The following is a 23,739-nucleotide window of genomic DNA, read 5'->3' on the forward strand; positions in this document are numbered from 1 at the left end:
GGCATAAACCAATTGGAAATAAATACCATACAGCATTTTTAGATTAAAAATAACGATTTTTCAAATTTGTTTTCTATGTAAAAAGACCTCCAGAGGGAGTGTATAGGAACAGCAAATAGGCACTGAGCAAAGCAGAGAATGCTTCAACCTAGGAATGTTGTTCATTACACTGAAGGAAAGGACACATTAGAGAAAATAGTCCCTGCTATTTTTGCTTGATTTTTCTGAATCCCGATTCTCAGATCTGGGTTGCCACACCAGTCTGGGATAGGTGGTTTTAGGATGAATAATTTTTGCTGGTAGAGTTTTGATTTGGATGCTGGCAGATGTGTATAAGTTAATAGCGTAAGGATCCAGTGATCCTGTGATTATGTCTAACTCTGAGGCTAGAGAGAAATAGATTGAACCCGGGGGAGGGAGAGAGCAAAGAACTGGAGTGGATCATTCTGGCACACGCAAAGTAAAAAGAAACATTGATCACTTTTGGAAAATAAAATAACAAAAGGAATTCTGTCCTAAACAGCATATTTTAATAATGTTATTTGCAACAAGTATTGGAATAAGTATAAACCTGTTAGATTGTTTTCAAAATAATATGGCTTATGCAGGGAAATCTGTTCAACTACAATATATTATAAACACTTTGATCATTAAACGGGTGTTTTCTAAATTGGTATCCAAGTTTGAAATAGTTGAACTTAATACCAAGCGCATTTTTGGTGAAGAGTCAGTTACATGTTTAATGCTTCGGCTAAGATGCATCCAATGTAGAACAATTGTTTTTGTAATTATAATAAATAGTAAAATAATAAGGGATAAATAATAAGGGATGAATCACAAACAGAAATGAACTAGAGTTAATTTTGTCATTGTTCCAGACAATGGAACAAAGATTTTACCACATAAAAATGTGCAAATTGCAACGAGTTCTTAAGATAATTATTAAAAACACACAGTACCAATTTTAAAGATGGATTATAAATATTAAAAAATGACAGAAATTGGAATCCAAAATCTGTTAGGAAATGAGTGAAACGAAAAACGATATATATATTTTAAAATGCTGATGTGTTTAGATTGCACATGTGTGAGAGAGGCAGGCTCCAGCCCGTGTTTTCGAGTTGATGTGCAGTAATAAGAGGAATGGATAATAGTTGTTGGAGTCCTCATGCCATGCTGGGCCAGAGGCTCAGCTAGACATGTATTTACCCATATCCGGGTTAGAGAGGAAAGGAAAGTTTGATTTTTAAAACAGATCTGGAGAAAGTTTTCTACCTATTTAACAAAAAGAGGGAGAGAAAATATAGAATTTAATATATCAATAATAATCACCATGCAACAAAAGAAAGCGTGAGCCTTTTTTCTCTTTCTTTCAAACTGGAGGAGGACGAGTTTTTTTCCCTTTTAATAATATTTAATGATCGGGTGTAAAAGGAAGAGAAGAAGCAGACGTGTCTGTGTGTCTCCCCATTCTCCCCTCCTCGCTCGCTCTCTTTGACTGATTCTCTGAGAGATGATCATGGCCGCTCAAGTAGCAGCAGCTCCGTCTAACAGTAACAACAGCGGCAGCAGCCCCGGCTCCAGTGGCAGCCTGAGCAGCCGCGACCCCGACAGCATCAACAACGGAAAATCGTCGGCTTTGGCTCAGGCTCCGGGAGGAGGACTCGGCGTTAGCGGCGGAGATCCCAGCGGTGGCGGCGGCTTGAACCTAAACAGCGTTGATCATCATCACCATCCCCGCCACCACCACCACCTTCACCACCCCCATTCGCAACTCCACGGCGAGCTCAACATGGCCAACTCCTCGGGCCCCTGCCCGGGCAACAACAACAACGGCGGCGGCGGCGGCGGCGCTGCTGGAGGTTCGGGCTCGTCCAACAACAACCCCAACCCTAACCCCGAGCCGGCGCACAAAGAACTCGCCTCGGCCTCGCCTTCCTCGGCATCCACCGCCTCCTCCTCGTCGTCTTCGGCCGCCAGCGAGGCGGGGATGATTCCCAATCATAAGCTGAAAGCGGCCGGCAACGAGATGTTGCTCCCCCCCCATCACCAGGGAGAAGGAGGCGGCGGGGCAGAGACTCAACATGGAGGCGGCGGCGGCGGCAAAGACAACAACAGCCTCTTAACCGCCGAGAACCAGGGGAACAACAACAAGGCCGACGACGAATTGCTCAAAATGGGCGACCAGAGGTACGAGCACCCGGCAGCCGCGGGATCTAATAGCCAAGCAGGCCAGGCACCCGGCGTCCCCGATTATAACAATTATTACCGAGCGGGGCCGGCGGTAGCGGTGGCGGCAGGAACAGGCCCCGGACCCGGCCCTTACTTTGATCAACATGGCGGACAACAAAGCCCCGGGCTCGGCGTTCACCCGTCGACCAACCTGGAACTGAGCGCCAGCCCGCTGCACAACTCGCACGACGGCTACTCCAACAACTACAACCATTACTCGGGCTATAGGCCGGGCTACGGCAGCCCCGGCTACGGCATGATGAGCTCGCCCAGGGCGAACAGTATGGGATCTGGCGGGGCCACTAACAGCGGTGGCGGGCACCATCACCACCACCAGGGCAAACAGCAGCCACCTCTGGCCGGAGCCTTTCAGCGTTACTCGGGCCAGAACCAGCACTCGGGAGCCACGCCAACCCTTAACCAGCTCCTGACGTCCCCCAGCCCCATGAGGGGATACGGCTTCCCGGACTACAGCAACCCCGGCGCTTCGCAGGCCTCGCTCAAAGGGAGCGACATGAGCAGTCAGTACGGAGTAGGGAGCAGCCAAGCCTGGGTAGGAGGAGGTGGCGGAGGAGCAGCAACAGGACAGCCCCGCAGCCACCCGGCCATGAGCCCCGGCAGCACGGCGCAGCCTCTGGGTAGAGCGCAGGTAAAGCGGCCAGTGTGTCGGTGTCTTTTCTCTGAGCCCGCCCGCAGTGGGGGCAGAGCTGCTGTTGTGCGATGTGAGGACGTTAGGGAGAAATCAGTCTCTGAAGTCAGGAAGATGGGCCGCGTCGCCTTTCCTATCACATCTTGCTGGGAAGGGTAGAGTTTTAGCGACTCTGTCCTCTGTTTGGGTAACGCCGTTTGCAGAGAGTTGGTGCTTCTTGTTTGTTTATCTTTTTGCCCCCAATGAAAGGAGCCCCGCCAGCCACTCTGCGGGTTTTGCGCACTGAACTGATAACGTGCAACTCCCAGTTGAGTTAATAAATCAGTTAATTTTTCTATTTTTGTTGTCCCCACCCTATTATCTGTGTGTTATTTTTGCCCTCCAGACTGCTCGGGTTGATTCTGGTTTGTGGTGGGTGAAAACTGGCAGCTCAGCTCAGTTCAGTGCGCACTCGAGTCTCTTCAACTTATTTTGCCAGCTTTGCAATTTGAATTGTGGAGGTAAAAGGCCTGGAATCGAGTCTCCAGACAGCTGCCTCCGAGTTGACATCTAATCTGCCATCTGATTGGTTCTCAGATTCACCACTGGGCATTTATCAGTGCTGATGTAAATACAAGTTGCTGAGCATCACAATCACAGACCTACAGCCAGCACCTTTCCCATTGCACATTCCCTAACAATCCACACAATTTACACAACACTTAGATAATTGAAAAACAGATAAATACATCATCGCTACCCCATCAGCAGTCCAGATACATTTTAAAAATCTGTATTTATACTTCAATGATTGCATTTTGTTTTTAAAAAGTTTTTTTAATTCAACTAACCATGTTCAGAAATTATAGATATTCATACCAGAACAAAAAATAATTTGTTTAAAATCAAACTGTTGAAAAAATATTTATAACTTTCTGTAATAAACAACAGCTTGTGCAAATTTAGTAAAATCAAGTGTTAATTATAAACATTAGTAATTTTATGTAACAGCAATAGATTGTTCCGTATGTTTCAAAACCTGTTCCTCATAACCAAGGGATATAAATGCTTATTAGGCTAATTGAATGTAAGTAAATTAGAGTTGTTTAGTATTATTCCTGAAATGAAATCTATAGTACAAATGAGGATATTTTGTTCCAGTTCATTCAAAAAAAAAACTTACTGTCAAAGGTGTATTGCAATTTGGAGCAATTTTCAACTGTAGAATATGGTATTCCTATAAATGTTACTGCTTTTAATTCCACATCAATTGCGGTAATGTCAGATATATTAGAACTTAAATAATTTTTTTTGAAAAAGCTTTCTGTTGCTGCCTGATTTCTCAGTGCTTGGTGTGGTACAGCCATACACACCAGGGAAGTTCGAGGTTCAATTCCAGTTCCACGTAGTGTTGAATAGTTGTAACTTAGGTGATAAAGAGAGTGCCAAGAGCAGCTTCAACCTCTTTGGCCGAGAGAGCAGAAAATCGGCGAGGATTCAGTAGCCCCTGTAAGACAGGATTGGACTAGAGTGTGATGGCTTCCTCAGTAATTGACGAACCTGCCAACCTGTGTGGGTTTTAGTCATACAGTATGCCATTTGAGGCAGGTATTGAAGAGTTACTGCTGCCTGTGGAACCATACCTTGCATGAGTTGTTCTTTCAGGATGGGAGGAGGCAGAAAATGGAAGATTTTTTTTATTGAATCTTAAATTGGTTCATAGGAAAAGTGTTTTTGGATGTTTGATAATTCTATTAGACAGTTGATCATAAGTAATTTCTTTATGTGCAGAACACTTGGGGTGGAGTCATATACCTGCTATTAGATGAGGATACATTTGAACAATATATTAAAACCTTGCAAATATCAAATTGTATCTGTTTGAAAATTTAACGTGCTCATTTTTTAATAATTATCTTCATGTCACTAGGATTTTACTAAAACATAATGAAATTATATAATTAAAATTTCATAATTATATCCATTTAAATTGCAAAAAGCGCCAACCACACTTACAGATTTTGTCCTCCTAAACTGGTTATGTCTGAAGAGAATATTTAGAACTATAGAACACTTGGATGAAGTTACAGATCCACCAAATGGACTTTTTGAATGAATATATATGCTTATTAACTCTTTGAGGACTAATATATAAAACAAAGGATGGTTAGCTTGATTTTATTCTTGTAGCTAAATAATACTGATCGGCTAATTAGTTAATTGCTCGGAAAAATGTGGCATTTTTATGTGTATATATACTGTTGTCTTGAGCGTATCTCTGTGTCAGATGGTACTAAATATTTTTTTTCGTATTTGCAAATCATCCATCAATTGGGGTTTTTATACATAGCACACTTTGCACTAGATTGAACGCAAGCATCTGTTTGCAGGGCGTCTGTTGAGGTCTGGATATTTCTGATCAGTTACATGGCAAATGTTACAAGTTTGCTGCTTTTTAGTTTGTTTAGAGACAACTGGTAAGAACAACATGTTCCTTGGTTCAGGGGCTCTGCTATTTAAGGCAAAAATAAATTAACAGTGTCCTTATCGCAGACCTGATTAAAATGTGAACATTTTAAAGCATTAGAAGAAATTTCTTTGTAACTGAGGCATCTGAGTTCATCTTTGGTTTCTGTTTTCATATTGATTGTGTGCAGCTAAGGGGAATGTTTTAGTAATATAGATGTACATCATAATTTAGTATTACTATAGTACATTAGTTGTCTTGAGTGGAAGTCCTCTATCAAATTCTAAGTCACTCTCTGTTCTGAGACAAGAGTACAAGAGTTGGATAACATACAGGATATACTTGTGCTTAGAAATTGTGTACTGTTTCTTTTCCTAGAATATACCTTTTGGATATAATATTTTTGGGTCTTCCTTTCACAGCCCCTTGCCTGAAGGTACCATGCATTGTGGCTAGTTTGAACAACCAACCAACATGCTCCAAAAGCCTCTATGCTGGTTTTCTTCAATCCCCTCTCTTTCCCCCCACCCTATCTGTGGCTAATATATTCTCAAACCAAACCATACAGCTGGAATTTTTTGCAGACTTGCTCTGTAGCTGGCCACTAGGCGGTGTGTGAGAAAGGTAAGGGGTGACTGACCTTTAGGTTATCCTACCAGGTCGCTGCTTTTCTCCCCACTTTGGGACATTTGAGAGTGGAAACAGCATAAACCCACAGCATATAATTCTTGGAACTTCAATATGCTGAGCCAGTGTGCCGCCTGTAACTGTGCAGCTACCTATAGGAGCTGCACCAAAGCACTATTTGTTTTTTTTCCTCTTCCTTTTCGAGAATTACAAGGCTTTTGCCCAGCATTGTGTGGCCAAGTCTGGAAATTTGATGTGACATATTGTGGCCACATGCCTACACTGGCCTCGTGCATTGGTATTCTAACAAGCAGAGAGTTGGGATAAATGGTTCATTTTCGGACTGGCAACCAGTAACCAGTGGTGTTCCACAGGGGTCGGTGCTGGGTCCCCAACTCTTTACAATCTATATTAACGATTTGGAGGAGGGGACCGGGTGCAACATATCAAAATTTGCAGATGATACAAAGATGGGAGGGAAAGTAGAGAGTGAGGAGGACATAAAAAACCTGCAAGGGGATATAGACAGGCTGGGTGAGTGGGCGGAGATTTGGCAGATGCAATATAATATTGGAAAATGTGAGGTTATGCACTTTGGCAGGAAAAATCAGAGAGCAAGTTATTTTCTTAATGGCGAGAGACTGGAAAGTACTGCAGTACAAAGGGATCTGGGGGTCCTAGTGCAAGAAAATCAAAAAGTTGGTATGCAGGTGCAGCAGGTGATCAAGAAAGCCAACGGAATGTTGGCTTTTATTGCTAGGGGGATAGAATATAAAAACAAGGAGGTATTGCTGCAGTTATATAAGGTATTGGTGAGACCGCACCTGGAATACTGCATACAGTTTTGGTCTCCATACTTAAGAAAAGACATACTTGCTCTCGAGGCAGTACAAAGAAGGTTCACTCGGTTAATCCCGGGGATGAGGGGGCGGACATATGAGGAGAGGTTGAGTAGATTGGGACTCTACTCATTGGAGTTCAGAAGAATGAGAGGCGATCTTATTGAAACATATAAGATTGTGAAGGGTCTTGATCGGGTGGATGCAGTAAAGATGGGTGAAACTAGAACTAGGGGGCATAATCTTAGAATAAGGGGCTGCTCTTTCAAAACTGAGATGAGGAGAAACTTCTTCACTCAGAGGGTGGTAGGTCTGTGGAATTTGCTGCCCCAGGAAGCTGTGGAAGCTACATCATTAGATAAATTTAAAACAGAAATAGACAGTTTCCTAGAAGTAAAGGGAATTAGGGGTTATGGGGAGCGGGCAGGAAATTGGACATGAAGCTGAGTTCGGATCGGTCAATGCCCTGTGGGTGGCGGAGAGGGCCCAGGGGCTATGTGGCCGGGTCCTGCTCCGACTTCTTGTGTTCTTTAGATTTGTGGTTGGGATCAGATCAGCCATGATCTTATTGAATGGCGGAGCAGGCTCGAGGGGCCGATTGGCCTACTCCTGCTCCAATTTCTTATGTTCTTATGTTCTACCAGGTTGTGGTGCATTTTAGTGTTTAGCATTGAACCTTTTATATATTCAAACTTTGCACCCAGCGACACCTTCTATGTAAAAGTGCAATAGGACATGGAGAATATACAATTCATATTTCCTCAACCCAGACTACTTTGTCTACCTCAAAAGAATAGCTCTGTTGCACCAATGTGCCTTTGTAGTCTCCCGCACTGCTTTGTGAGCTGTCTGAGATGGCCATGATGGTACTCTAGAGTTTTGTATTGATGACTAGATTACCTGCCTAAACTTACTTTCTCTTCCTCACCCCCACCCCGTGCCGTGCACCTCTTTCTATTGCTACCCCAACATTCCTGGGCCTTTATTTCTCTATAGACACGCACACAAGTTAACTGAAGGAAGTAAGAGTGGAAATTGTGGGGGCTCTGGCCACAATCTTCCAGTCCTCCTTAGATATGGCGACGGTGCCAGAAGTCTGGAGGATTGCAAATGTTACACCCCTGTTCAAAAAAAGGGGACAGAAATAAACCCGGTAATTACAAACCAGTCAGTCTAATGTCGGTGGTGAGGAAACTTTGAGACAATAATCTGGGACAAAATTAATTGGCACTTGGAAAAGTATGGGCTAATAACTGAAAGCGAGCATGGATTTGTTAAAGGAAAATCGTGTTTGATTGAGTTCTTTGTTGAAGTAACAGAGAGGGTTGATGAGGGTAGTGCAGTTGATGTTGTGTATATGGACTTTCAAAAGGCATTAGATAAAGTACCACATAATAGACTTGTTAGCAAAATTAAAGCCAAGATTAAAGGGTCAGTGGCAGCGTGGATGCAAATTTGGCTAAGGATCAGAAAGCAGAGAGTAGTGGTGAATTGGTTGTTTTTCAGACTGGAGGGAAGTATACAGTGGTGTTTCCCAGAGGTCAGTATTGGGACCACTGCTCTTTTTGATCTATATTAATGATCTGGACTTGGGTATAGAGGGTATCATTTCAAAATTTGCAGATGACACGAAACTTGGAAATGTAGTAAACAATGTGGAGGATAGTAATAGACTTCAGGAGGACATAGATAGGTGAAATGGACAGACACATGGCAGATGAAATTTAACGCAGAGGAGTGTGAAATGATATGTTTTGGTAGGAAGAATGAGGAGAGGCAATATAAACTAAATGGTACAATTTTAAAGGGGGTGCAGGGACAGAGAGACCTGGGGTGTATGTACACAAATCTTTTGAGGGTGTCAGGACAAGTTAAGAAGGCTACTGAAAAAGCATATGGGATCCTGGGTTTTATTAATAGAGGCATAGAGTACAAAAGCAAGGAAGTTATGCCAAACCTTTATAAAATACCGTTAGGGTACTGTGTTCAATTCTGGGCACCGCACTTTGGGAACGATATCAAGGCCTCCGTGAGGGTGCAGAAGAGATTTACTGGAATGGTACCAAGGATGAGGGACTTCAGTTATGTGGCGAGACTGGAGAAGATTGGGTTGGTCTCCTAAGAACAGAGAAGGTCAAGGGGAGATTTGATAGAGGTGTTCAAAATCATGGATGATTTGACAGAGTAAATAAGGAGAAACTGTTTTCAGTTGCAGAAGGGTCGATAACCACGCCAGAGGCGATATGAGGAAACATAGAAACATCGAAAATAGGAGTAGGAGCAGGAGTACGCCCTTCGAGCCTGCTCCGCCATTCAGTATGATCATGGCTGATCCCCGCTCTCAATACTATATTCCCGCTCTCTCCCCATACCCCTTGATGCCTTTTGTGTCCAGAAATCTATCTAGCTCCATAAATATATTCAGTGACTTGGCCTCCAAAACCTCCTTTGGTAGAGAATTCCATAGGTTCACCACCCTCTGAGTGAAGAAATTTCTCCTTATCTCAGTCCTAAATGTCCTACCCATATCCTGAGTCTGTGACCCCTCATTCTGGACCCCCCCAGTCAGGGGAAACATTCTCCCTGCATCCAGTCCGTCTAGCCCTGTCAGAATTTTATATGTTTCAATGAGATCCTCTCTCATTCTTCTAAACTCGAGTGAATGCAGGCTGAGTCGACCCAATCTCTCCTCATACGACAGTCCTGCCATCCCAGGGATCAGTCTGGTGAACCTTTGTTGCATTCCCTCTATGGCAAGTATATCCTTTCTTCGGTAAGGAGACCAAAACTGCACACAATACTCCAGGTGTGGTCTCACCAAGGCCCTGTATAACTGCAGTAAGACATCCTTGCTCCTGTATTCAAATCCTCTTGCAGTGAAGGCCAACATACATACCATTTACCTTCCTAACTGTTTGCTGCACCTGCATGTTTGCTTTTCAGTGACTGGTGTACAAAGACACCCAGGTCCCTTTGGACATCAACATTCCCCAATCTATCACCATTTAAATAATACTCTGCCTTTCTGTTTTTCCTTCTGAAGTGGATAACTTCACATTTATCCACATGATACTGCATCTGCCATGTATTTGCCCACTCACTCAACTTGTCTAAATCGCCTTGAAGCCTCTTTGCATCCTCCTCACAACTCACAATCCCATCTAGTTTTGTGTCGTCAGCAAACTTGGAAATACTATATTTGGTTCCCTCATCCAAATCATTGATATATATTGTGAATAGCTGGGGCCCAAGCACTGATCCCTGCGGTACCCCACTAGTCACTGCCTGCCACCCTGAAAAAGACCCATTTATTCCTACTCTCTGTTTCCTGTCTGTTAACCAATTTTCAATCCATGCCAGTATATTACCACATTTTTTAATGCAGCGAGTTGTAATAATGTGGAATGCAATGCCTGAAAGGGTGGTGGAAGCACATACAATAGTAACTTTAGGAACATAGGAACAGGAGTAGGCCATTCAGCCCCTCGTGCCTGCTCCGCCGTTTGATAAGATCATGGCTGATCTGCGATCTAGCTCCAAAGACCTGCCTTTGTCCCATATCCCTTAATACCTTTGGTTGCCAAAAAGCTATCTATCTCACATTTAAATTTAGCAATTAAGCTAGCATCAATTGCCATTTGCGGAAGAGAGTTCCAAACTTCTACCACCCTTTGTATGTAGAAATGTTTTCTAATCTCACTCCTGAAAGGTCTGGCTCTAATTTTTAGACTGTGCCCCCAACTCCTAGAATCCCCAACCAGCGGAAATAGTTTCTCTCTATCCACCCTATCCGTTCCCCTTAATATCTTATAAACTTCGATCAGATCACCCCTTAACCTTCTAAACTCTAGAGAATACAACCCCAATTTGTGTAATCTCTCCTCGTAACTTAACCCTTGAAGTCCGGGTATCATTCTAGTAAACCTACGCTGCACTCCCTCCAAAGCCAATATGTCCTTCCGTAGATGTGGTGCCCAGAACTGCTCACAGTACTCCAGGTGCGGTCTAACCAGGGTTTTGTATAGCTGCAGCATAACTTCTGCCCCCTTGTACTCCAGTCCTCTAAATATAAAGGCCAGCAGTCCATTAGCCTTCTTGATTATTTTCTGCACCTGTTCATGACACTTCAATGATCTATGTACCTGAACCCCTGACATCCACTGTTTTTAACTTTTTACCATTTAGAAAGTACCCTGTTCTATCCTTTATTGATCCAAAGTGGATGACCTCACATTTGTCTGCATTGAATTCCATTTGCCACAGTTTTGCCCATTCACCTAATCTATCAATATCGCTTTGTAATTTTATGTTTTCATCTACACTGCTTACAATGCCACCAACCTTTGTGTCATCGGCAAACTTAGATATGAGACTTTCTATGCCTTCATCTAAGTCGTTAATAAATATTGTGAATAATTGAGGCCCCAAGACAGATCCCTGCGGAACTCCACTAGTCACATCCTGCCAATGTGAAAACTTACCCATTATCCCTACTCTCTCGCCTTTCGCTCAGCCAATTTCCTAACCAAGTCTGTACTTTTCCCTCGATTCCAAGGGCTTCTAACTTAACTAACAGTCTCTTATGTGGGACCTTATCAAATGCCTTCTGGAAGTCCATATAAATAACATCCATTGACATTCCCCTGTCCACTACTTTAGTCACCTCTTCAAAAAATTCAATCAGGTTTGTCAGGCACGACCTACCATTCCCTTTCAAAAGGGAATTGGATAAATACTTGATGGGAAAAAATTTACAGGGTTATGAGAAAAAGCAGGGGAATGGGATTAATTGGATAGCTCTTTCAAAGAGCCGGCACAGGCACGACAGGCCAACTGGCCTTCTCCAGTGCTGTATCTACTATGATACTATGAAGTTGGGTGTGGAACAACTGTTTAGGGAGAATGCCCCTTTAATTTTTACCTCCTTGCCTTGGGCAGAGAGAAGTAGCTCGGCTTCATTTGACCCCTATCTGTAGCAAGGCTAAGCTTTGGAATTTACTGTGAAGTAATCAAAAGACACAAACCACATGCTAGCATATAATGGCACAACAAATTGGGTCTTTAGTTTGCTGCAGTAGTGCCACCCTACCTAAACTCATTCAGCGTCAATAGCTGCCATTTTAAGTGGGGATGGAGGGAAGAAGGAAGAAAAAAGCTGCTGTTCTTTGCAGTAAGCCTTGATGCCAGAGTTAATATGCATTGGATTATTTTCAGTTAAGTTGGTGAGGTGGCTTTGTACCATAAGGGAGGGGGAATTGATGGGTTGGCTTGCTCATGGAGGTAGCTCTCTGGTTAGTTCCTCTACATAATGATGTTAATTGAGACCAAAAAACAGTGCTGTGCACCTGTTTCCCGGTGGAAGGTGGGAGGGATAAGGGTGAAAAGTAATTTTAAATATAGAGTGTTGCATGCTGTGCTGCTGATCCTTTCCGTATCGAAAGAGTGATCTTGTGGATCTTCTGTAGGATTGAAAGAACACCAATATAGTTGTGTTTTGATTTTTCATATGATCTGGTTCAAAGTGATGTTACTGGCCTGTTTTTTTTTCCTCCCACTTTCTCCAAAAGGTTTGCTGTAGGAAAATTCCAATGCTTTAAGACCCTAAGTGTTTTTTCTTAATAGACCTAGTTGATCATTCTTTGTGGATGCTGCAACACTTGACCACTCCTGCTTTCCTAAAGCTAGCTTGTATTCCTGCACAGTGGCTTCTCCCCTACCTATCCCACCTGCTGTGCAGGCAGCAAAGAAAAATCGTTCTTAAGAAAGTACAGCATTCACATTGTAATGTGTCTTAATTTATCATGCACATAATTATTTTTTATTTGAAGCGGTGGCTAAGAAGATTCACTTGTTCGAATTAAATTTGTTCAAATGGTTCGTTTGATAAGTTGACTCTTAGAGTGGAAATGAGCCATACAGATCAGGAAGGTCTCTGGTTCGATTCCTTGGTTTGTGATGAGTAAGCTAATCTTGGTTGGAGAGGCAGGTACCACAGTTGGTGTCAGCTGTCTTCAACTTGGGGGGAGTGGGGGTGAAATTAGCTGGCAACGTCTCCTGAATGCTATCCATCAACCCATGCTAGAAAGTGCATTTGTGCGGATGTCTAGTGAAGACATGGTTGAGGTCAGTTGTGATGTCCCCTGTGGTTAACTAAACTGTTAATACTCTGCCTTCAGGCTCACCTGTGAAGAATGGTCACTTGGATGGAGTGTGTAACTCTGACATCCGTACCCTAGCATGAGTCGGTGCCTTCGGGAATAAAGAGGAGAAACAAAAACACATTTGTTCAGGCACTGCCTCATAAATTGAGCCATTAACTGATGAATCACAAAATGGTTAATTTCCATGTAGGAAATTCTTGCAACATTGCACAGTGACAATTAATAATTCCCATGAAAAAATTCTAGGATATGGTTGGTTGTGTAGTGGGAGTTTTCTTGTGCAAACTATAGGTGTGACTGATGCCTTTTTTTTGTATTGAATGTTCAATTCATTTTTTTTCAACATCCAAGTTTCCACCAACTTGTGAAGTGGCTCTGGTGATTTCACAAGCCAGCAGGTAAGGGGAGAAATAAGTGCTGCTGATACTCATTCCTCCTGCTCTCTAATAGCTGGGTTACTTTCCTTGCCCACTGCACGGCGACTAATGGAAAGAAAACATGACTAAAAGTAAAAGGTAAAAACATTCAGGGAGGGGACAATATCGGGGTGTGTGTGTAAAAATTAATCTTGGTAATTGCTTTATTTTCTGCTAATTCCTTTCAGAAAGCAAAGTAGGTGATAGAAATGACTAGGCAGAGAGATGAGGCAGTTATGAGAGAGGTGGAGTGGCTGGGGGCAACACCCCTCTTTTTCTCTTCTTTTCTCTTCCCCACTCCCCCCCCCCCCCCCCCCCCCCCAACCCAGGGTTTATAGGAATCAGTTTTAAACGTGCATGCCCATTTTCTGCTTGGGTTTCTTAAAATAGTTTTGAGTGTCTGATCAGGGGCCATCTCAGATTGTTGGGTTTAATTTGCAAAGCAGACATGACCCAAATTTATTATAAATTTGTATATAATTTATAAATAAAACAATTGAAAATGTTTAATCCATTTCTGTTTTCAGTTTACTACTTTTTGTTCCAAAACATGGGTTAAATTTTAACTGTCTTGTACATCATATGATGTGGACTGTTGAAAGTGATTAACTTCAGTTAATTATCATGTTTCAAGGGTGTGGGATTATGACTAATACCCATAGAATAAAACGTTTTAATGAATTCTAGAAGAAAACTTTTGCTGTTGGATAACTATGTCATTACAGTTTAAAATGAGGATTATACAAATTGATTTTGGATTTTTAAAAATTAATTATAACAAACGCAGATCTAAACATTAGGATATTTCTTATTTTGTTCATGTTTTTGGGGCTTTCTGACCCAAGTTTCTATGTCTTAGTTTGTTGTGTTTTTTTATTTTACCCCCAAATTCTTTTTCTCCTTTCTTCATCTGAAGACATTGACTCTTGAGTTCAAGTTCCATGGGTGCCTGCAGCCCTCCTTGCCCATTCTTCATGTGAGCTTAGATAGTGGGCATCAACAGGCTATTCAGTCTCGGAGAGCATCACTTTAGCCAGATCCTATCCTTGCCCAATGTCCACACGTGCAAATTTTGTATGTGAGATCACTGAATGATGACCAAGACACCGATAATAGTACTACAGTTGACCTCAGTACTCTGGTAGGGAGGGTAAAATCTTCCTGACGGGTATCCGGCAGAACTTTTGGATACCATATATGTGTGTGTATTGGGGGGCTGTGCTATTGGGCGAGTACAAGATTGGGTTGTCTCTCAATGGTGAAATAACCCATCAACACTTACTGTGTAGGCTCACACATGAAGAATGATCACTTTGATCAAATACCAGAGGACTCCCAAGTGCCCATGAAAATGTACTACAGCAAGAATCAACAACTTAGAGAGAGGTACGTAGCTAGATTACAGGAGGGATAAAACTGAACTCTCCCGTCTTTTCCCACTAATGTGCCAGACAATCACATAGCAAATATTTTACCCAATTTGTGGAGAAATGTGTGGTCTGGGTCACTGGTATTAAAATTAAATAATTAATCAGAGTTTTGGTGCTGAGCTTTTCGGCATATAGCTGCTTCTAGTTTTAGATAAATGTAGAAGCTGTAAAGTCAGTGGAGAAATACAATGCAGTTGTTAGTATTAGTTTTAATGTTTTAAAGCTGCAAAGTACCTTGAGGTTTTCAGCTTATAATGTTGGAGAAGGAGGATGATTTTGTGTAGATGTAACTCATGTTAATTCTAACTGAGCCTTGTTTCACAGTGGTAAGCTGTACTGGCACTTGCTATAATGATGATAGTGTCAGTTTTGACCTATTTGGCTATGACATTACTAGTATAAACTAAATCTAATGTTAATTGAGTACTGGTGATTTTCAGTGTATTGGTGACTTAATAACTTAGATCCATTTGTCATAGGTAAATTACAGTACACACAAGGCTGTCAGATGCATTTTTAAAAAATGTAAATTTAATATACCCTAATTTTTTCATGCGGATACTTAAATAGCTTGTATTAAAAAAATTCAGTGCAACTTGCTCAGCCAACATCCATGTTGCATCTGGTTCAGTTGCAGTAGTGGATGCACCAGTGAGGTTATTGTGACCCTTGCTGTATATAGCACATATAATCTTGGAGTGGGGGCAGGCTGCAGTGGATGAAAATCAAAATGGTGACCAAAATAAGGTAGCAGAAAAGTTACAATTTTTGGTGAAAACTCCCTCCGCTGCCCCCCCCTTCCCTTGTCTAACTATATTATAGTTTATAAAATTGCTATTTGTGATTCTGTTGTTAATGTGAAAGTAACTTATCTTGTTTCTGTTAAGGTTTCCCCTTCTGCTGTTGTGCTTTCTCATTCACCTGGGAGAGTTGGGTGTTCTGCCCCCCATGATTTTCATGACTATGGTCAGCTGGCATGAGTTGTGCCTTAAATAACCGAGCAGGTTGCTTTCATTTTTTTTGCTCCAGTGAAATGAAATGTTGTGTAGCACTTCTGTTCACACCTCATTTGACAACTAGCAAATGCAGAGAGTGTGTGAAATCCATTTGAGTTTTAGATTCAAACTAATCACTGTCTGTGTTGGGGAGCTGGGTGTTCACCAACTTAGAGCTGGTTACTGGGTCACTAGAATTGAGTATTGACTTTTTTAAACTTGGAAGTGATTGAAGAGGTATCAAATGCCACTAAGATACTCCCAGGTTTAACAGGTTTTATCTGTAATTATTAATCATATCAGTGTTTCTAATAAATAATCAATAAGATGTTCTGGAGTATTGGCGAAAAAGTCATGGCGCAGAAAGAAAATGGGCAAAAGAGCAAGGGAATTGATGGCTGGTCAAATTAGATTATTTGACATGTTTGTTACATTTTACTCTGAGATATATATTTGTTATGTTAGTCAAATAAAAGTTGGAATTTAATTCCCTGGGGGAAAAATGTACAAAATTAACACTTATTTGTTAGAAAGCTTTAATTTAGTGCATAGTTTCCATTTATAAAATTCACAGAAGTGTAAATTAGGCCTTGAAATTAACTTTTGATTCCTTTGTGTGAATTGTTAAACTATCTGTGTATTCATATCTGAAGTACATTTTGCAAAGCTGATGCCTTAATTTTCTTAATTAAAGGTAATTGACTAATTTCAGTGCTTTTGCAAAAAGACAAATTGCAAAGAAAGTGAGCGACTTTTAAATTGAAAGCTACTTAAACGTTTTCCTAAATACAGTGCATTCTTAATTCAGAGCTCCTTAATTCAAATTATCTGATAATTCAGATTTTCTTTGCGCCACATTCCCACTTTCCTAATTTATTCCCATTGCTTAATTCAAATTATTTGATTCAATTTACTTGGTGTAGAAAGCTACTTTAAATTATCAGTAGACTGTACATTAAAGGTGCCTGGATTTATATCTTAAATGAGCATTACTGTTTCAAAAAGTAAATTCTTAGAAATTATTTTTCATGTTCTTAAAGGTCTGTTACCCTCTTCTTTTTACTCCACTATTTTAATAATAGTTGGTGTTTTGGTAGCTCACCATCAAATTTCCAGACCTGCTGACATTCATGCTTAGCGGTAGGTGACCATGCCTCTGTAGAATGGGCTGTTAGGGATGTGGTTCAATTGAGAGTGGGGTAAATGTACGTAATGACAGCTCTGTACTTTTGCTACTGTAAAATTGATATACTTTCACTGTTGAGTAACACAGCTTTGGAAGAACTTTTTTAAATAAAGGATGATTTTATGCTAAGTCAAAACACTAGCCCAGTATATATTTTATAAACAATGGATCACGGCAAGTGAATAATAAAGCAGTAAACTAATCTGAGTTCCTAAACTTTGCTCCAGTGGCTTGTCCTGTCCTCTGAACTGCTTGACTGGAACATCTCATCTGGGAGAGATCATTTCAGATATAAATGTGTTTATATAGAGTGAATTTAATTTGCTACTCGTAAAAATTGTTACTTAAACATCCAGCAACTGTACAAATGACAAGGGACTGCAAATGGTACACAAAACACAGTCCAATAAGTTATTGTAGCGATATAGATAAGAATGAAGTAGCATCTGTTTAGGATTTAAGTGTCTTTGGGCTCTGCTAGTTTGTTAGTCCAAAATACATTTTGAATACATTGGAAAAATAGTTTTTTGTTTGACTAGTAACTTCAGAAGCAGAAACGTTATCAGTTTGTGAGCTGACTGGGGACAACAGCTTTTGCCAGTTAAATTTATCCAGGCAAATACTCGGGCTACTGGTACAACTGAGGGAACAGCAGAGTTAACTACTCTGGGTAATGTGGTTTTGATTTTAAGTTGTGCTGTTCACACCGTGTGGGGAAAAAAGACAGTTTAGGCTGGTCAAATAGGGAAGTATTGTGTGATGATGTTGTTTGCAATTTTTTGTTTCAGTAAACGTGCGGTACCAGGGATCTTCATTGTAGTTTCATAGAATCATAGAATGTTTACAGCACGGAAGAATGCTATTCGGCCCATCGAGTCGCTCTATGCAAGAGCAATCCAGCTAGTTCCACTCCCCCGCCCTATCCCTGTAGCCCTGCAATTTTTTTCCTTTCAAGTATATCTTTAGTTCCTTTTTGAAAGCCATGATTGAATCTGCCTCCACCGCCCCCTCAGGCAGTGCATTCCAGATCCTAACCACGCGCTGTGTGTAAAAAAAAAAGTTTTTCCTCCTGTCACCTTTGGTTCTTTAGCCAATCACCTTAAACTATACCCTTCCGCCAGTGGGAACAGTTTCTCTCTATTCTGCCTAGCCCATTCATGATTTTGAATACCTCAATCAAATCTCCTCTCAACCTTCTCTGTTCCAAGGAGAACAACCCCAGCTTCTCCAGTCTACCCACGTAACTAAAGTCCCTCATCTCTGGAATCATTCTAGTAAATCTCTTCTGCACCCTCTGTAAGGTCTTCACATTTTTCCTAAAGTGCGGTGCCCAGAACTGGATACGATACTCCAGTTGTGGCTGAACCAGTGTTTTATAAAGGTTCATCATGACTTCCTTGCTTTTGTACTCTATGTCTCTATTTATAAAGCCCAGGATCCCGTATGCTTTTTTAACCGCTTTCTCAACCTGCCCTGCCACTTTCAACGATTTTTGCACATACACCCCCAGATCTCTTTGTTCCTGTACCCCTTTTAGAATTGTGCCCTCTAGTTTATATTGCCTCTCCTCGTTCTTCCTACCAAAATGTATAATTTTGCATTTTTCTGCATTAAATTTCATCTGCCACGTGTCCGCCCATGCCACCAGCCTGTCTATTTCTTCTTGAAGTCTATCACTATCCTCCTCACTGAGGCTATCCTATCCTTTGAAATTTTGTGTCATCTGCAAATTTTGAAATTGTGCCCTGTACACCCAAGTCCAAGTCATTAATATAGATCAAGAAAAGCAGTGGTCCTTGTACCGACCACAGGGGAACACCACTGTACAGCTCCCTCCAGTCCGAAAAACAACCATTCACCACTACTCTCTGTTTCCTGTCACTTAGCTAATTCTGTATCCATGTTGCTACTGCCTCCTTTATTCCATGGGCCACAATCTTGATGACAAGCCTACCATGCAGTACTTTATCAAATGCCTTTTGAAAGTCCATCTACACCACATCAACTGCATTGCCCTCATCTACCCTCTCTGTTACCTCATCAAAAAACTATCGGGTTAGTTAAACACTATTTGCTTTTAACAAATCAGTGCTGGCTTTCCCTAACCAATCCACACTCGTCCAAGTGACTGATAATTCTGCCCCAGATTATTGTTTTTAAAAGCTTCCCCACTACCAAGGTTAAACTGACTGGCCTATAGTTGCTGGGTTTATCCTTACACCCTTTTTAGAACAAGGGTGTAACACTTGCAATTCTCCAGTCCTCTGGCACCACCCCCGTATCTAAGGATGTTTGGATGATTATGGCCAGTACCTCTGCAATTTCTAACCTTGCTTCCCTCAGCAACCTAGGATGCATCTGGACCAGGTGACTTATCTACTTTAAGTACAGCTAGCCTTTCTTCTTTATCAATTTTTAGCCCATCCAGTATCTCAACTATATCTTCCTTTACTGAGTCTCTGGAAGCAGCATCTTGGTAAAGACAGATGCAAAGTACTCATTTAGTACCTCGGCCATGCCCTCTGCCTCCATGAGTAGATCTCCTTTATGGTCGCTAATCGGCTCCACCCCTCCTCTTACTACCCATTTATTATTTATTTGCCTGTCGAAGACTTTTGGATTCCCTTTTATGTTGGCCGTCAGTCCATTCTCATACTCTCCCTTTGCCCCGCATATTTCCTTTTTCACTTCCCCTCTGAACTTTCTATATTCAGCCTGGTTCTCACTTGTGTTATCAACCTGACATCTTACTCTCTCTTTCTTTTGTCATCCAGGGAGCTCTGGCTTTAGTTTGCCCTACTTTTCTCCCTCGTGGGAATGTACCTGAACCATCTCCTCTTTAAAGGCTGCCCACTGTTCAATTACAAGTTTAATATTTAAATTGCCAATTGTTTGAAGTAAATTAGAAAATGGTCCCTGACATAATGTAAGGGTTTGAATTATAATCGTAGTCTCAAACTTTTGGTTTTCAAAATGGTGTTTGTGAATAAAGACTATGATGTTGGTTTAACTCTACACAATAGACCATATTCACAGCCATTTTCAAAATTCCGAGTCTGCTTTTTGTTTAAATATTCTAGCAGCATCAACTATTATTCTTCTGTTCACTTTTTAAAAAAATTGAAAATGTATAACTTTAATAGATCAGTAGGCTAAATTCTATAATTAAAAAAAAAGTGTTTTGAAGCTGTGTGGATTTTAGGATGTATTTCAAACATTGATCAATATTCCAATTGCATTGTAAATTGGGACTGGAGTGGCTCCAAATTCAGTAACATCTAGTCTTCAGGACCCAGTGTAACTATTGGTCCATACCAGATAGTGTGTTTTTTTTTTAGGCATTTGTAGTATAAGTGCAGGCCAGTTTGGATTCTAGATTGTGTTGGGTGTGACGTTCGATTGTTATATGATTAATTCTGTGGGAATCTCTGCTTGCGTTCTAAATTTATGTTTTAATAAAAAACACTGTTGAAGACTCTGTATAACTGGGCCAAGTTGCAATATCTATTTATGGCGTAACTGGAATGAAACCAGCACTATTATGGTTTCTGGAAGCCAGAATAACCAAAATAGGATTATTCAAGCGTTCCACGCGTGGATTTGGTCGTGGTGTATGGTCTTGGACAGAATAAGGTAGCTTATGTAAATAACCATGTGAGCTGTCTGGCGGATGATGGTATGATTTGTATTTTGTTGAGTAAAACAAAATTACTCAACTGACACAGCTGCATTACCTTCAAGAACATAGTTTTTTTTAAATTAAAGAATCTGATGTCTGTTGTTCTTCGTGGAAGTAAAAGCACCCGACAATGCCTGTAAGACGGTCTGTTTCTGGTCACTGAATGTAACCTCTATTTTATTCCCTGTTGAGTCAACACTTTATAATGTGGTAGTATTTTTTAAAAAAATGTTAGCTTTAATTGTAATGGAAGATTGTTTGAGGTGCCAGGTGTGCTTGTACTTAGTGGAACTTCTACTTCTGAAATGGTGAAAGTCATGCTAGAGATGATCAGAATCTAAAGCTAGTAAAAATGTGTAATCTGGCCAAAAAATGCTAATTTATTGAGAGTGAGTAACTTGAATTATGTTAATAAATGAACTCGGGTGGATATTTGTTTTAATTGAACACACAAAACTATTTTTTTTACCAGTAGTCACTAATCCAGATGTTTCACTTGAATTAAGCCAATTACTATATTTTTGCTAACAGCCTCGTTTTTTAATCAAAGAATTGTTGTCAAATAGTTTCTGGAGCTTGTTGTCCTTGCATTTTTATTTCCAACATTTTAATGAAATGATACACAGTGCAAACAGCTGATTATCAACAATTGTATCTTATAACTGTCACCAATCTGTTCATGTGAATTGTAAAGGAGAAGGCACAGTTAGGTGCCAGGTGAATAGTGGGAAACCTAGTTTGTGAGACTATTGCAGATTGAATCACATGGTCAGCTGTGTTGCTGTTTGTTTGCTGCCAGAAGCTATCTATTGCTTTTCAGCAATCTCTTTTATTGGGCACTAGTCCAAGATGTTTAAGACAACCCCCTATGTGAGCTGTTCCAAATTTAACCTCTGACTAAAGTGCCATGACCTTCACATATGTAGATTAGCCATGTGCTCTTTGAATTGAAATTTGCCTCAGGAAGAAAAGGCTTTTTACTTGTGAGAATTGACAGGCATTCATCTCTGACCTGAGGAGAAAGTGAGGAAAAGGAGATTAGGACTGACTGGAAAATATGGAAAATGGAATTGAGTGAGCAAAGATTCACTGTCATTACTTTATTTTAACCCTAATAGTTCCTTAGTCCACACAAGAAAATAATTAAAATTTCTACTATTGTTTGTTTTATTTTGGTTTTATATGTATCCTGGGACAAAAAAAAACCTGGCTAGGTGGATGAAGGGATTTTTTTTTCTTACTCCTGAAAGCATTGACTTCATCATGGGCATACGGTTCCTTGAGCACTGGCCTGTACCCTGCCCCAGTGGCTGGTCATCATGCTTGGGAAGCTATTCAACCACTGGGGAAATAATAGCCAAGCAAGATACTCCTCTCGCCCTTTTTCTACATGCATATACTTTGCAGGAGGAGCCATTAGATAGTGATCAGGAGCCTTGGCTGACTTCCTCGTCCGTCCCCCCCACAAACCCCAGATTGGGCACCCTAACTCTTCCTCACGCTAAGATCAGTTAACTTTGCACAGACAAAAGTCAGACATTGTGGTCTGTTTGGTTTTTTGCTATATGAAGAGGGGAAGTCCTGTCAGCAACCTTTCTGTTGAACAGTAGGAAAGTTGTCATGGAAGTTTGTGGTCTTGGGCAATGGGAACATGTATAGGGATGTAATCTAAATGCCTTGACAGCCCTTTTCCATGGTCCATTTGTAACATTTGTTGTACAGTCTCCCTTTCATGCTGGTAATTGGGCAATGCTTTTTAAAATTTCTTTCAAAAGGACACAATTCTAAAAGGGGTAGAGGAACAGAGGGATCTGGGGGTATATGTGCACAAACCGTTGAAGGTGGCAGGGCAGGTTGAGAAAGCAGTTAAAAAAAGCATACGGGGTCCTGGGCTTTATAAATAGAGGCGTAGAGTACAAAAGCAAGGAAGTCATGAACCTTTATAAAACACTAGGTCGGCTATGGCTGGAGTATTGTATCCAGTTCTGGGCACCGCACTTTAGGAAGGATGTGAAGGCCTCAGAGAGGGTGCAGAAGAGATTTACTGGAATGATTCCAGGGATGAGGGACTTTAGTTACATGGAGAGACTGGAGCAGCTGGGGCAGTTCTCCTTAGAACAGAGATGGTTGAGAGGAGATTTGATAGAGGTATTCAAAATCATGAAGGGTCGAGACAGGGTAGATAGAGAGAAACTGTTCCCATTGGTGGAAGGGCCAAGAACCAGAGGACATAGATTTAAGGTGATTGGCAAACGAACCAAAGGTGACATGAGGAAAAACTTTTTTTACGCAGCAAGTGCTTGGGACCTGGAATGCACTGCCCGAGGGAGTGGTGGAGGCAGATTCAATCATGGCCTTCAAAAGGGAACTGGATAAGTACTTGAAACGAAAAAATGTGCAGGGCTACGGGGATAGGGCGGGGAAGTGAGACTAGCTGGATTGCTCGTGCATGGAGCCGGCGCGGACTTGATGGGCCAAATGGCCTCCTTCCGTGCTGTAACCTTTCTATGATTCTATGAAAATAGTCAATGTTCTCTAAATTACTACTTTTAAATCATGACCGTCATCCTTTTGACTTGAATTTTGAAATCACGCAATCATGAATTCTGAAACCTTGATTGCTGTATCAGTGGGCTTATTGACCATAAAAATAGTGAAGCTTCCCTCAGTTGACCAGTTTTTATGAAAGCTTTGGAAAGAGCAGCCACAAAGAATCTCATGAAATAGTTGCTGCTGCTGCTGAAAAACGCAGCAATATTTTTCATAGAATTAATAATTATTGACCACTTAAATGAAAAAAGACCACCTGCTTTCTATGTGGTCAAATGTACCACCCAGTGTGGTACAGACTAGGAAGGTCCCAAGTTCAATCCTGTGTCTGTGCGGAGATGTCTGAAGTGGTGATGCTATAGTAGACCTTGGTGTCTCTTGTGGCGAGAAAAGATTAGCTTGGTTCCTGCTCTTGATCACTATCCTATAATTTCTGCTGCTGGAAAATGTGCTTGTGTGGACCGTCATCAGGTGAGGACAGGATTAGGCTCAACTGTGATGTCCACTTATGGTCAAATAACCTGCCAAT

The 23,739-nt window shown here is 41.2% G+C and overlaps 1 protein-coding gene across 11 annotated transcripts in view; it reads left to right on the forward strand.

Moving 5' to 3' along the window:
- The first annotated feature begins 1,145 nt into the window (after positions 1 to 1,145).
- LOC137324615 (AT-rich interactive domain-containing protein 1B-like) overlaps positions 1,146 to 23,739 on the forward strand; it is a 648,069-nt gene continuing 625,475 nt past the window's right edge. For 10 of the 11 annotated variants that reach the window (XM_067989102.1, XM_067989104.1, XM_067989111.1 and 7 more), the window contains exon 1: positions 1,146 to 2,881. In XM_067989102.1, the coding sequence (XP_067845203.1) occupies positions 1,514 to 2,881 (1,368 nt within the window). In that variant the 5' untranslated portion in view covers positions 1,146 to 1,513. The remainder of the gene's footprint in view (positions 2,882 to 23,739) is intronic. The other variant, XM_067989112.1, reaches the window with a different exon arrangement.

This window comes from Heptranchias perlo, chromosome 8, assembly GCF_035084215.1.
Source record: "Heptranchias perlo isolate sHepPer1 chromosome 8, sHepPer1.hap1, whole genome shotgun sequence".
NCBI classification, from domain to species: Eukaryota; Metazoa; Chordata; class Chondrichthyes; order Hexanchiformes; family Hexanchidae; genus Heptranchias; species Heptranchias perlo.